Source organism: Siphateles boraxobius, unplaced genomic scaffold (genome assembly GCF_051911475.1).
Source record: "Siphateles boraxobius isolate OS27281-9 unplaced genomic scaffold, OSU_SipBor_1 86, whole genome shotgun sequence".
In the NCBI taxonomy this organism is placed as follows: Eukaryota; Metazoa; Chordata; class Actinopteri; order Cypriniformes; family Leuciscidae; genus Siphateles; species Siphateles boraxobius.
The window spans coordinates 3,550,155-3,565,562 of NW_027509215.1; the positions used below are offsets into that span (position 1 = coordinate 3,550,155).

The 15,408-nt window shown below is 37.0% G+C and overlaps 1 protein-coding gene across 1 annotated transcript; it reads left to right on the forward strand.

Moving 5' to 3' along the window:
- fndc7a (fibronectin type III domain containing 7a) lies at window positions 1-15,127 on the forward strand. Its single transcript, XM_077221970.1, has 14 exons — window positions 1-313; window positions 714-732; window positions 975-1,232; window positions 1,933-2,190; window positions 6,731-6,988; window positions 7,945-8,196; window positions 8,297-8,551; window positions 9,331-9,588; window positions 10,570-10,821; window positions 10,919-11,173; window positions 11,968-12,228; window positions 12,573-12,602; window positions 12,767-12,807; window positions 14,484-15,127. Exons 1-13 carry the CDS (start codon window positions 254-256, stop codon window positions 12,796-12,798), a joined length of 2,448 nt encoding a protein of 815 aa, XP_077078085.1. The 5' UTR covers window positions 1-253; the 3' UTR covers window positions 12,799-12,807; window positions 14,484-15,127.
- The last annotated feature ends 281 nt before the right edge of the window (window positions 15,128-15,408 follow it).

The following is a 15,408-nucleotide window of genomic DNA, read 5'->3' on the forward strand; positions in this document are numbered from 1 at the left end:
ATCCTCAAGTGTATTGATGCACTGTGTGTGTTGTCCTCCAGCGCTGATAGGTCCTCTCTCTCTCCCTGACAGAGGGAGGGGGCAAACGTGTACTCACTACTCCCAGAACAATAAAATACCTGTTGGACGGTTATAGGGGAAAAAAACAAGAAAAAAAACAGAACTTAAGCCACAGCCATTACCCTGCAGAAATAGTCAAATCAGGAGAAGAGACTGTGCCCTAAAGGCAGCTGAGCAGAACTAAATTTGAGGCATGGAGTCGAAATATTTACATCTTTCTAACATCATCTTATTGATTATCATCGTGCCACAGGTAAGAATAAAAATTCTACTATCTTTATACATAGGATACAATAAGTTATGGTTTAATTGTGCCTATGCTTGGTGGAAGCAACATAGCACATTAAAAGCACATTGGGATTCTTAATACATAATTATATATTTTAAAGACAGGTTATTTGTATTGCATAGAACAATAGTCCTCATTATTATAATTCTGGCATGTTTTCATGCTGGATAGGGAAATAAATAGCTTTGGATCTAAAATCTGCGCTGAGTGATGCTCAAATAAGCTTCCTTGGCCACTAATGGTACATAATACCATATGACAGAGTAATAGTTGCCCCTGAAATAAGCAAGGAAGAGTGGATGCTTTCTAACATGTTTTATATATTTTAAAAATGATTTGTTGTATTTCTGCTCTTAATTTACAGATATGCACAGCACAAAATGGTAGGAGATCTTCAATATTTGAGGAACTGGATATTTTTATAAAATTGCACACACAATGTTAATACACAATAATAGTAATGGATAAGTTAACCACAGAACTGTCAACATGTCAAATCTCAAAATATTAAATTCTCCTTTTCAAAATTGAAAAGGCGACAGGTTGTGTTTTCATCTTGTAGCAATAATGAATTTTTTAAAACAGTATTATGGTTATGATATCTTTACTGTATGTCTTTGTGCAGACATCACGTTATCCGTGTTCACCGTCACCTCTAAAAGCATGACGGTGCGCTGGAGCGGACATTCCGGCGCGAGCTCGTACAAAATCACCGCCACGCCGAAAAACTCCCCAGAGCCGTCGGTGTTTGCGCAGTTCAGCGGCAGCACGGTGATGGGCTCCGTTAACTCTTTGTCCCCGAACACTGTGTACAGGATGCGGGTCGAAGCCATGGACAACGCGGTGAACGTGCTCAGCAGCGCTGAAACGGAGGAGACTACAGGTGAGGTGACCTCTGACTTCTGCAAGTTTGTGCAGTTGGACAAGAGCTAGCCTATACCTTGATAAATCACAAATGAAAAATTCAATCTTGACTCCGATGCAAAAAGGCTTTAGCATCAGTGCCTGGTGAGTTTTGTTTTGTTTTGTTTTTTGTGGTCTGATATTTAAGACAGGTGACTTTTTAATTGATCTTTTAAAATAATAATAAACTAAGTATTTATTTTATTAGATACATTTTTCATTTTTAAAAAATATTAAAATCAACAATTTGAATGCCGAATATTATGTTTTAATATTTATAAAATTTATTTATTTTATTTAATAATTGCATAATTTAAGACAAATTAAGTTCTACATACATTAGCACGTTGAATACAGTCTTGAATATTTATTTATTTATATAAAGGATGTAACAATATTCACGATTGTGGGAACCAAATGTAAAGCCTCTATCTTCATGAAGGGTACTTCACAATTTACTTATAATTTTGTTGTTTTTCTTTGTTTATTCCATTTATTCATAAAGCACTTTAAGCTGCAAAATATTGTGATAAGTTACCTCCGAAAATGTTTTACAAATAATTATAATAACAGTGTTGTTTCTACTATCATTATGAAATTAACAAAATTTATTTCTAGAAATGTATAGCAATAGCTCTATATATATTATTTTTATGTTTTTTTGTATTGTGTCCCATCAGCTCCTGAGGTTCCCTTTATAGAGCAGGCTTACTCCAAACACAGTGACAGCATCACAGTGGAGTTCGGTCTAGTGATTGGTGCCACCAGCTACATCATCCGGGCAGAGAACGAGGATGGGTTCTTCTCTGAAACCCAGGTGGCAACTTCCCCCGGGACAGTGATCAATCTGCTGCCTTATACCCAATACACCCTCAGCGTGATGTCCGTCAACACTGGGGGAAGAAGTCAGCCTTCTCTATCCATGAACTCTAAGACAGGTAAGCTCCAGACTTTAATTAAAACATCGTCTGCATGATTTAAAAATGCCTTTGATTAATATATTGGCTATTTTATACTTAAAAAAGGGCTAACATCCCTGTTGTTTTTTGGCAGAAACAAAACAGTTTTAACCAGTCTAAGGTGGTTGGCTTGTGTTTAGATGGTTTAGGCGGTCTTTAAACCTGAGGAAACTAGTGTTTAAAGGTGCAATGTGTAAAAATTTTGAGTATCTATTAACAGAAATGCAATATGACATCCATAACTATGTGTTCAGTTGTGTATAAAGAACTTACTTAATAAACCCTAATGTTTTTATTACCTTAGAATGACGCATTTATATCTACATAGGCGCGGAATCCCCTTCTATGAAGGTCGACATATTGTGACGTCATGTTTCTACCGTAGCCGAAAGCGAACAAACATCGTTACAGAGCGCGTTTCGTCACTACCTTGAAAGAGAAGCCGCAGAAAGCTAGAAGTTAGCCATAAACACCGTGAGTAATGACTTTTCCCTTGTCAGTGGTGTAAAATATGTAGTTGGATTGTTTCATGTAACTTAATTCTTCTCCCTCGCTGTGTTATGGCTTTGCTATGTGGGGATAAATGTGCTGGTTACGTTCGTGAGACAGCTGATTAGTACTCTTGTCATTGACCGTAAAACAGTTACAGGATTCACCAACCCGTCGATCTTGGAAGCATTTTAAGTCGATTGAGTTTCCAAAATCAGAGAAAAAAGCCTATTGTGTGTAGTAAATGGTGTCTAGGGGATGCGGAGGCGCGCGCGCTGTTACAATCACGTTATTTTTGCCCCTCGCACCTTTGGGCTCATGCGGACGCGTCCAGTATAAACAAGGCTTAACGCTTTAACCAGCTCATCCACAGTAACAGCTCATATTTGCCAGCTAAACTTTTACTACCCTGTTAGAAAAAATATATAGTTGCATAGTTTCATGTGGTTCTTCTCCCTCGCTGTATTATGGGTTTGCTATGTGGGGAGAAATGTGCTGGTTACGTTCGTGAGACAATCAACTAATTACTATTATTATATTACGTATTAAGACCCTTGATCCTCACCTGACTATGGCTTTATAAACTTTATCCATGATGTGGTTTATAATGGACTGTGGTAGAGGGCTGCATTGGGATTGAGTCCCGCCGGGTCCCGCGGGACTCAACGCAAATCTCGCGGGAGCGGGCGGTTTGAACTTTGCTGCGGGCGGGAATGGGCGGGCAAAAAAAAACCCTGCGGGATCGGGAGGTTGCCTAACGACATGATGGAGATGTCAATGATGTGGAAAAGAACCTCAAACTGGGTATTTACAGCACAAAACCTGAGCAAGGCAAGTCTGACATTTACTATTCATCTTCCTGATCAGTGCATCAGAATACATGCAGGCCAGGGAAACGAAACCAACAAACCCATGAATCTCTTTAATAATAGCAATACAAATACGCGTTTTTTTCCTGCGGGACGGGAGAAGACACAAAGTCAGTGCATCTCTATTATTGTGCGGGAATAAATTCTCCGAGTTTTGCGGGAGCGGGCGGGAGTGGACATACATATTGCGGGAGCGGGCGGGAGTGTAACACATACGTTGCGGGAGCGGGCGGTAATGGTCAGAAATTCGGCGGGCGCGGGCGGGAGCGGGATGAAGAAAACAGTCCCGCGCAGGACTCTAGACTGTGGTACAGAAACTTGGTTTACTCTGGCTATTCTCTGCCGTCTCAGACGACGATGTTTGTCCTGTTTTAGCCACCGTAGCTTCTTTGAAAGGGAGGGGTGAGCGGTGGGCTGAGCCCTTAGTGTAAACTCGCAACCGAACCGCTAGATGTCGCTAAAAGTCACAAACTGCACCTTTAAACAGATTTATATGGCCAGCCAGCTGGTCTCCAAACTGACCAGCTGAAACAATGTGATAGAGACCCGAGCGGTCACAAGAATCACATCAGGCAGGGGCGTCATGCAAGCCAAAATTCTGGGGGGGCACAATCTGAGACGTTGCAATTGTTTTCTGACGGGTGATATGGATCATGTTAGGAGGGGTCAGGGAGTTTCTCCCCCTGAACATTTTTAAATTCTGGCTGCTAAACATACCATTTCAATGCAGTTTGGGAGGGACAGAAATACCTTAACGGAGCTAGCAGCAACCCTCCTCTATCTGAGGACTAAGTTAAAGTATCTATTTTGTAATTTTAAGTAAAAGACAGGTTGATGAAAGAACTGTAAGCTCAAATTCAAAAGCTTTTGAAGTCTACTTCATTAAAGCATGTTTACACACACACACTTACTGTACACTTAGGCCTACTACACATGATTTTAAAAACAGTACCATTGCCTTTTTTATGTTATGATTTTAAATTGGTATGTGACCTAAGAACGATCTTACATTAAAGGTACATAAAGGTGTTGAGGTCTGACTTTGTGGTGCTCTGAAATTAAGTTATTTTAATATTAATATGTGATGAAGGACTTTGAAAGAAGTTTGACAGATTTCAGTGCTGAATAAGGTTAACACTACCCCGTTTATTTGAAATTGGTTAATATTTGACAGAAATGTAAAAAAGTAATCAAATCAAATGTAATATGTAACATTAATTTAGTAAAATCATTGAAATACTGTAGTTACACTGCTCATTAATATATTTTAAATAAGGAACTTGTAAAGAGTAATTTATGAGCTAACAGAAAAGCTAGTAACTTGTAACTTGTATATTTAACCTACTATGGCTTATTGGCTTTTTATGGCAGGCAGTAACGTTAGCCAACTAGTTTACTAGCTAATATCAAATCCATAATTTTTTGATCAAGTTAAAATTTCCAGGTCAACCACAAATAATCCCACAACCTTTTAATATCATCCGATAACTAATTCAATGCTGATTTGTTGCTTTACCCACTTACCACTTACAGACCATCTGTAAAACATTGCCAGCTCAAGGTGTGAGACGAGTGAGTGTGAGTTGCTTGAACATACACTGTAAAGATTCTACGCGCGTAGCGCTCTAGATTTGATGTATACAGACTGACAGACACCATATTTGGAAAAAGGGGCGGGCTGATGCTAACCGATTTATTACACATCCAGGAGAATACATTTGAGTCGTTATAGGCTCTGGTAATTATGGAATAAAGTTGTGACAAAAAAATTATCAGGGAGGAAAAATCTGAGGGGGCACGTGCCCCCTCTAAAACACTTTGAATGGGCATGACGCCACTGACACCAGGCATCCGTTTAAAGGTCGTTCCAAAAGAAGTTTAATACTTTAAAGGCAAGGAAGTGCAAAAGGTCCATACAACAGTGGATAAGAGCAAAAATAAAAACAAAGGTTACAAAAACAGGTACTAAAACTAGCACCAACTTCTCTCACTAACTGTTGGAGACTGAAGTTTCTCATGCTCAATAGCATTAACAACCTTTGCATTAAGCCCCAAACCACTCTCTGTTCCTCCTGCCTCACTTCTGAACACTTAAATGCACAATTTTCCCGTCTGTAGTTAATTGGAACATACCATTTTCTGTAAAACTAACTCTTGTCTCTCTATACATTTCAGCAAGTTCCCTCAATGATAGTTCAATCAATAAATACAACATACAGGCAAGAGAAAAACAAATATTGTCATTTGCACAACTGGTATTTCCCAAATTAGTTAAAATTAGCATCTCCCACCAACCAGGGTGTGCACATCCCTAGAGGTTAGGCCCACTCCTATAACCACAGGAAATGAAACAGTATAACTCCACATGAACAATTACAATATATGCATGATCTGAAGAACCATAATGACACGGTTCTGAGGGATGGAGAAGCAACTGACTCTTTATCACAAACAACCAGCCCAAAACCCCTCTAAAACCATTAAACCAGACCAGACATTTTCATTTAAAGCTCATTTACTAAAGATCACGCATCGTAGAAAAGCATGAAAACTGAGCCCTACTCCCGGTTTGGTCGACAATGAGTTGGAATTTAAAACCAGTACAATAACACAGTATTGTTTACTCCAGCTATTGTGCAGAGTTGGTTCCTCTGGCTTCTACCAACTGTTCACAGTAACTGCATCTTTAGATTTATACCCAAAACTGTATGAAAAGATAAACCATGAGAACTAGGCTGTTGCCTCTCCCCAAGGAACGGCTTGACGTAACATAAGAAGGACCGATTTCATAAAGTTTCACATATAACAACAGAAACTTCTCTCTATCCCATTTCTCCTTACAGACACACTGAAGGTTATTTCCATCTCAACATCACATATCTGTCTCTATCAGACATTTTTTCTATACTCATTTTAAATCTAATAATATATGTTATCAAAAAAGATTATCATTGGCACATATCAATAAACATATCAATAAACTAATTTGACTAATGGTTCATAATTGAGTGTATTATTTGGGTCATTTTTTCAGCTGTAATGATTGAAACTCACCACCAGAGGCAGTAGCTGTTTAGTCTTCCTGCGCTGATGCTCTCAGACTGTTTCCATTCCTTCGGTCCAGCTGTTAAAAATATTGATTTCTTTTTCTCCCTCTGCAGTGGTGGTGGCCCCAGATCTGCATTCCAGCTCCCCCAGCAGTGACACCATTGTGATAAACTGGAATCCAGTGAACAATGCAGTGTTATACACCTTGGTCATGATCATGGAGGGTTCCGACACGCGGGTCAGACGCAACACGTCTGAGACCAACATGACCTTCAGTGACCTTCAGCCTGGCACCACCTACTCCATCAAGGGCAATGCCTGGGATACTGATGGTAACCAAGGAGACGACATCACCATCAGCCAAATCACACGTAAGGACTTTTGAACAGGGTATATTGCTAATAAGCCGCTTGGCTCTTTTAATTGAAAGAAGCAGGACTTAAGGCCTGTTCACACCAAGGACGATAAAATAATGATAAAGACAGTTTTAAAAATCATCTAAAAAAAAAAATAGCACATACCACAATGGCAACTATAACTGCATAGAGGATTTTTTTTTCCATCTGATAAATGATAAAAATATTGGAAGCCAATCAGAATCCTGCTTAAAAGAGCTTGAGCATTTAACGCGGCAGATGACAAAACTGCAGCATTAATAGCATCCTATTTAGTTTTTAAAGGGAAAAACGAAGATTTTTAGAAAAATAATCCATCTCTGTGAATTCATATAATGCAAGTGTATGGATTTCTCAAAGCTGACGCTTCAAAAACACACATAACAAAAACGGCATTAATCCATAAGAACCCAGTTCATGAATCAGTCTTCTGAAGCAAAACAATTAGTATGTGTGAGAAAAATACTAATATTTTAAACTTTTTAAACTTATATTTTTTCCTTTGCATTGCATCGTAATCATCACTTCTCACGCTCTACAACATTGTAGTTTACGTCAAGCGCAAACTCATGAAATACCGCTTGCCAGTTGGCCAGAAGTGATGGTTTATAGCAGGAAAAGGTTAAAATATTAGTATTTGTCTCACACTAACCTATTGTTTCACTTCAGAAGACATTTATTCATCAAATGGGTTCGTATAGATTACCGCCTTTTTCGTTTTGCGTAGTTTTTGAAGCGTCAACTTTTTAAGCCATTTATTTTATTTTATCTGGGATAGTATGAGTGTGAATTTTCATTTTTGTGTGAAGAGTGTCCCTTTAACCAAAGTGTTTTGTCTGACTCTATGTACCAGATAAGCTCTGTAAAGTTAATAAAATGAGGAATCAAACATTAAATTCACAACTCTTTTTTCTCTGTTCCACTCTCTGCAGGTCCTTCTGTCCCAGGAGATGTGCAGGTTGAGTTGACGCCAGGTCGCTCTCTCGATCTGGCGGTGTATTGGGAGTCAGTCCGTGGTGCCGACACATACACTGCTATGAGCTCCACAGGCCAGAACTGCAGCTCCTCAGACCTCTACTGCATAATCAGTCCTCTCAACTGCAGCCAAAACCACACCATCACCCTCGTAGCATCCAACCAGGCCGGGACCAGTGACCCTTCAAACCCAGAGGACCTTCTGACCTGTATATTTTACTCACACATGAAAGCACACATGAAAAACCACACATACACATTAATAAAGAGTTGTGTAGTTGGTTGTCATCTTCTTTGAATCATTTTCAGTCCCATGTACTCCTAACTCGGTCTGGATTGAAGAGGTGACCACAGGGAACTGCTCCGTCATATGGTCTGAGGTTCCGTGGGTGAATTACTACATCGCCTACGTGAAGAGCGATGATGGCTTAGAGGAAAACTGCAACACCACCGGCAGGGCCTGCTACTTCCAGTGCAAGTGCGGATACACGTACCTCTCGACCGTATTCGCCTACAACCAGGCCGGCTCCAGTCCACCAGGACAAATAGTCAACTATACTACAAGTTTGTACTTTACACAGACAGATTTACATTGTTATATATATATATATATATATATATATATATATATATATATATATATATATATATATATATATATATATATATATATACCATTTAAAAGTTTAAGGTCAGCAAGTTTTTTTCTAAAGAAATTGATACTTTTTTCAGCAAGGTATAAAAAAAACTTTTATTCTGCATTAAATTGATCAAAAGTGACAGTAAATACATTAAAAATGTTACAAAAGATTTCTATTTCAAATTAATGCTGTTTTGAACTTTCTATTCATCAGTGAATGCTTAAAAAAAGTATCACCGTTTCCACAAAAATATTAAGCAGCACAGCTGTTTTCAATATTGATGATTACAATATAATATGTTTCTTGGACATCAAATCAGCATATTAGAATGATTTCTGAAGGATCATGTGACACTGAAGACTGGAGTGCTGAAAATTAATCTTTGCTGTCATAAGAATAAATTACATTTTTAAATATATTGAAATAGAAAACAGTTACAGTATATTAAATTGTAATAATATTTCACAATTTGACTGATTTGTCTGTATTTTTTTATCAAATTAATTCAGCCTTGGTGAGCATAAGAGACTTCTTTCAAAAACATAAAAAAATCTTACCGACCCCAAACTTACATATTATGTATAATAGAGATATAAAAGTCATAAGACATACAGTACACACACTAATATTTAAATTTTATGAAAAAGTTTGCTATACAAATAAAATCAAATATGAGAAACTTCTCTCTCTCTCTGTCCTCAGTCCCGTGCTGTCCAGAGGATGTGTCCGTGTCACTGATCTCCACAGAAACCTTAGAGATCTCGTGGTCAGCAGTTCGAGGAGCTGAGTTATACGAGACGATCGCTGCAGACGGAAGCGAATGGATCCACTGCAACGACACGGCTCCTGTGTGCGCGCTCTCTGATCTCACCTGCGACAGTCTGTACAGCGTGGTGGTGCGGCCCTGCAGTGACATACAAGGATGCAACAACACCTGTAGTGCACATAAACGCCGGACAGGTACACACACACACACACACAAATGCACGTGAGGCCACAAGATACTAGTGTGGTGTATGCCACATACAGTACAAAACATTACCATGGTAATACCATGTTTTGTTGTACATTTATACATAGTAGTACCATGGTATTTTTGTATGTAAATACAATACTACTACTACTAATAATAAAAAATATTATTATTATATGAATTATTGTAATAATTCTACTAATTCTACTCAAAGTATTTCCAAAAATACAATGGTATAATACTCATCATTGTATTTACATGTTACTCAAAATATTTCCAAAATACCATGTTGTAATAATAATCTTTATTATTATTATTATTTTTGACATTTATATAAATATTAAGGATAAAGGTAAATTCTCAATGCACTTAACATAAGGGGAAAAAAAAGATACTAGTGTGCACAATGCCATATATGAAAAAGTACCTTGGTAATACCTTTGTTTTGTTGTACATTTGCTATAGCAGTACAATGGTATATTTTAAACCATGTATATAAAATAATAATGATAATCATTATTATTGTTTTTTCTTATTTAATATAATAATTATTGTGTTCACGCGGTACTCGGTGTACTTTCAAAAATACCATGTTATATTAATAACTTTTTATTATTTTTATAAATATTAATAATATTTTTTTATATATTAGCTTTATTATTAGGCACTTTAAATTAGAAAACAAAAGGACAAAACTAGATATGAAATTAAATATAATAAAGAATAATTAAAAAAATTATAAACAATAAATATAAATAAATTCAAGTTAAAGGCTTTCCTAGAAAAAAAAATCATGTAATGAAATTAAAAGCTCTGACAGATAATGTGCAACCAAACCATGCTAAGCCTTATAAAATAGCACATTAATTTCAGTAACATGGTATATTTCAAAGTACCACCATAATATGTGATACCATCCCTGTTACATGTAATCCATTTTTATGAAATGCTGCTTATTTGTCTTTCAGCTCCCTGTGCCCCTGTGATCCTCAATGTGACTCAGGTGAACACTTCCACAGTGGAGGTGTTCTGGACTGCTAAAAACACTCAGGCCAACTACAGCGTGATCGCCATGGGTCACACCGACTCACTCACTTGCTCTTCCAGCGGCACTTCCTGTTACATCAGCGTGTCCTGTGGATCCGTATATGAGGTCAGCGCCTACGCCACCACTGCAGCAGGACAGAGTCTTCCCAGCTACTCCATTCCCCTGGAAACAGGTGCAGTAATGAAGATGGAAAACATCTGGTGACAGATGTTTATAGTTGAAAATGGTGAAGCAATATAAATATGTACTCTCTCTCTCTCTCTTTCCAGGACCCTGTTGTCCAGAAACTCTGACTGTTGAACAGGTGACTCAGTCCATGACGAACATCACTTGGTCGCCTGCCACAGGGGCGCAGTCCTATGTCACGTCTTTGACGTCCCCCAGAGGTCATGCCAAATGTCACACCATGGACACCCACTGCCTGTTGGGATGCATCACATGTGGCACAAGCTACAATGTGTCGCTGGAAGCCTTCAGCATTACTGGACATAAAACAGAGTGCAGATACCATGGTTTCTCCTCAAGTGAGTTGAGTGCATTTGTTATATCTGTCATCATGAGAAAACTACATGACTGGTTAATGGTCATTAACTCTTGCAGGAGCTTTCGATTCAACCTGGTGCCCTTTTTTTACTGATTTATATTTATAAACCTTGTCTTGAAAAGTTTATTTATATAGTTTATTAAATGCTTCTTTACAGAAAAAAGAAGCAATAGAGGGTATAATAAAATTTAATAAAAAAGACCCATAAAATACAAGCATGAGAATAAAGTTAACAAGGATTAAAATATAAAATAAATAACCAAAAATGAAGAAAAACATAAAAAATATATAAAAGCATTATAAGACATTGCAGGAAGGCCAGACTTCTCAATGCACTTTACATAAGAAAGTAAAAATTAAAATGAATAATAATAAAAAAAACTAAATTTAAAGTCAGGTTTTCCTAATAAATCAAAAATGTCTAAAAATAAATCTAATGTCTGAAAATAAATTACTAGATAAATGAATATGGGCCTTATTCAGGAAACGCAACAAAAATACATAAAAAAACAAGACAGTAGTGTGCATATACAGTAGTATGCCATATACAAAAAGTACCATGGTAAACACAACAAATGTTAATCAATTGTAAATCCAATTCTTACAAAAATCCGCCATTACATTCTGTCATCATTTACTCACCCTCAAGTTATTCTGAACAATCTTGGTGAGTAAATAATGACAGAATCGTTATTTTTGAGTGAACCATTAAATAATGCTTTTATGAATGATTTATGCAGTTATCTGATTTTCTTTATCTATGACCTCTCTCAGGTGCGTGTTGTCCATCCAGCGTGAAACTCTACCGCATGGCGAACAACACTCTGCGTGTGTACTGGCGCTCTTCTCCCGGCCTGTACAACTACACAGCCGACCTGTACGGTACCAGCTCCAACTACACCTGCAGCACGACACAAGGGGCTACCGCATGTGACGTCTCCAACATCATGTGTGGAGAAGTGTACACCGTCGTGGTCGCTCCCTTAACACAGGAGGGTTCGAAGGTCACGTTCTGCCCCAGAAAACTCTACTCAGGTACAAAAAGATGTTGGTTGTATTTCCAAAGACCTAGAAAATCGTTGTAAATGAAAAATAATATTTTAATACTGCATAATGACATATAGTTTAAATTATTAAACTGCATAAATATAGTTAAACATATTTTTTGTATAAATTACGTTTATGCATGGGCAGGCGCTTTTATCCAAAGCGACTCAAGGAATTATATATTGCATTCAAGGAACACATTTTACCGGTGCTCGAACCCATGACCTTGACTTTGCTAGTGCTTGAGCTACAGGAAGCCACTTCACATCAGGAAAATGAAAGCTAGAGTCTACATGTATATCGACTGATTTCCATGTTTCCTTGTCTTTCAGTATCCTGCTTTGGAAACACCGTGGGATTGGGTGTGTATTCTCATTGAAACCTATCTAGAACCATATATTTTTATAAAATCTTAATATTATTTATTAACATAATATATATATAATTTTTTTAATATACGCAAGCTCTCCTAAGCATGTTCCTTGTCACTCAGTGCTACATAACTGCTCTTTCTGTGTATCTGCAGTGATCTATCGAGGCCGGAGGAGTGTGGACTAGAGCCCTATTGTGAGTGATCGCACATTAATTATGACTGAACGTTTACATTTACTGTCATCACTAGTAAACACACACACAGATGCACAGCCTCATGGGACAGATTTACCCTGGGCACTTGAAACTGGAGGCCTTTGTGTCCACCATAAGAAAAAACATATCATGTCAACGTGGACATCTCAGAAAGATTTATTGCTGTACAGTTGGTGACAATAAAATATGACACTTGCACTCTTGAGAATCCAGATGTGCATCTTAGTTAATACATTTTCAGATACGACAGATATATTGTTACTTCACTTGAAACATTTAAGAAGCTAATTAAAGCAAATATATATACAAAAATAAATCTATATATACGTACATATATGCATATATTTAAGTACATTTTTAAAAAGTAAAAGTATATGAAACTGTAAGTCGCGCTCGATCGGCCCAAAGTCCGGCAACCGATCAGCCCGGAAGGGCTCTGCGTGTTACAAGTCTTTTCTCACGGCAAAGTATTTTTGGTTAAATCCAATACATTTTGTCATATGTATTTACTCGTTATTTCATCTGACTCCATAAATGAAAAGGCTTTAATGATATCTGTGCATCATTAAATGTGAGCGAATGTTTTACTATTCTTTTAAACTCTTGAATGAAAATAATGTCAAAGTCAATTAGAATAATTAAAAAACACAATTTAATATGTCAGGTAAATGTATCATTACAATTTCATAATCAATTCAAAGATAATCAAATGCAAAACATCAAATGCTCTAGAACAAAGAGGAAAAATATTTACCCGACAAGAAATACGTGAGGCCGAGAGACTCGGCTCTCGACCTCACGGGCTGATCTGGATACAGAAAAGAGCCCCGAGCTCTCACTGCATTTCATTATATACCCAGACCTCGTTTCAAATCTCAACATCGCTCACAGTGGAAATTTACCTGCAATTAACCATTTGCTAACAGTGAGACATTTGCATTCATACAAATGGTCAGAAGGTGTTAACTCAAAGACACACCCTCCAGTGTGGAAGATATTTCTAAACTCTTCAGAACTTATTACCTTTTAGTTTACATCTTTGGGAATGAGACATTTGTACCAGTCGCACTGAGACATTTCTAATAATACCAAACATGTATAAAACTCGATGATAATCATTCACATTAAACCATTTAGATTCTTGTGTGAGTTTGGGAGATCTCACCACAAGTGGGAGGGATGAGGGAGGGAGTTCAAATGGTCTTCCAGTTTTCCAGTCTTACAAAACCAAGTGCAAAATAGTTTTTATACTACCTTTAATTGATGGTGATTTTAAAATTAAATGAATCATATTTGTATCCACATAGGATTACTCTCAATACTGTATTATAGTAATGAGAAAATATTTAAATATGATAATGATCGAGAATGAGAATAAAAAAAAAATATATATATATACTGTTCATAACTGTTATATATACTGTGTGTGTGTGTGTGTGTGTGTGTGTGTGTGTGTGTGTGTGTGTGTGTGTGTGTGTGTGTGTGTGTGTGTGTGTGTGGCATGGGTAAATGAAACAAAAGAGTTATGAGAATGTTGCAGGATTATGTACTTGACATGAATGATGTATAGGCCATATATATTTCAGTGTGTTTATAATCAAAGTTGGACTGCCCACAAATGTCCGGTTCTCATGTCTTTCTGTCTTCTGTTAAAGAGCACAGATGAAAGGAGATGGAGCTCTGACGTCATCAACACAGACAACAGCGCATTCTCTTCTCACCGCATTCATCTGGCCACATTATTAACATTTGCCAGAAATAGCTAACAATTGGCTCAATGTGAAAATGTAATTGCATCTTTAAGAACTTTAAAAAAGTGAATACAAAAATATAATGTAACAATCAAATTGTTAACCATTTCTAAATGTCATATTTTATATGCAGTATACCCTTTTTTATTGTGATGTTTTGCATTTATACTGTAATTTACTTATATTCATTGCATGCCATGAAGCCCAAATGATTATATGTCAAAAGTAACATCATATTGTCACAAGAAAAATTGATCACACAAGTTAAAAATCTCTAAATGTTTGTTAATGTTAATTGTTACTTAGCGTATGTTAAAGAGATGATTCAAACAACACATTAAGCATTTGTAGGAAGTCCCCTAAGCAGCAAGCCTCCAAAGGAGTGGACCAGTGTCATGTGTGTTATATACAGGGCGGACCTCTTCTGAAGAAGGTTATTGAGAAATATGAACAGCACAAGTTTCAGGTTCAGTGTTCGCCCCAGGTCATATGTGTCCTTTGGATGATATATTACATTGAATTTGCATAATAAACAGCATGAAGCATTACGTATTGAGAATATATTTTTTTATTAACATTTTAATTTCCTTGAATATTTAACCAAACCAGCCGGAAATAGCCTAATTTTACAACTATTTATATATTTACTTTATGTACGTTTTAAGGCTGCTACCCTAACACATAAATTCTTTAAACTGACTAAATATGTTTAACAATATTACCTTTATTAAACAGTTAATGCATGCATAATTAGACAATACAGCAGTGTTGTTCTGTTGTGTTTCTAAGACTAGTCTGAACAGTCAGAACTTTTCAAGAACACCACAAA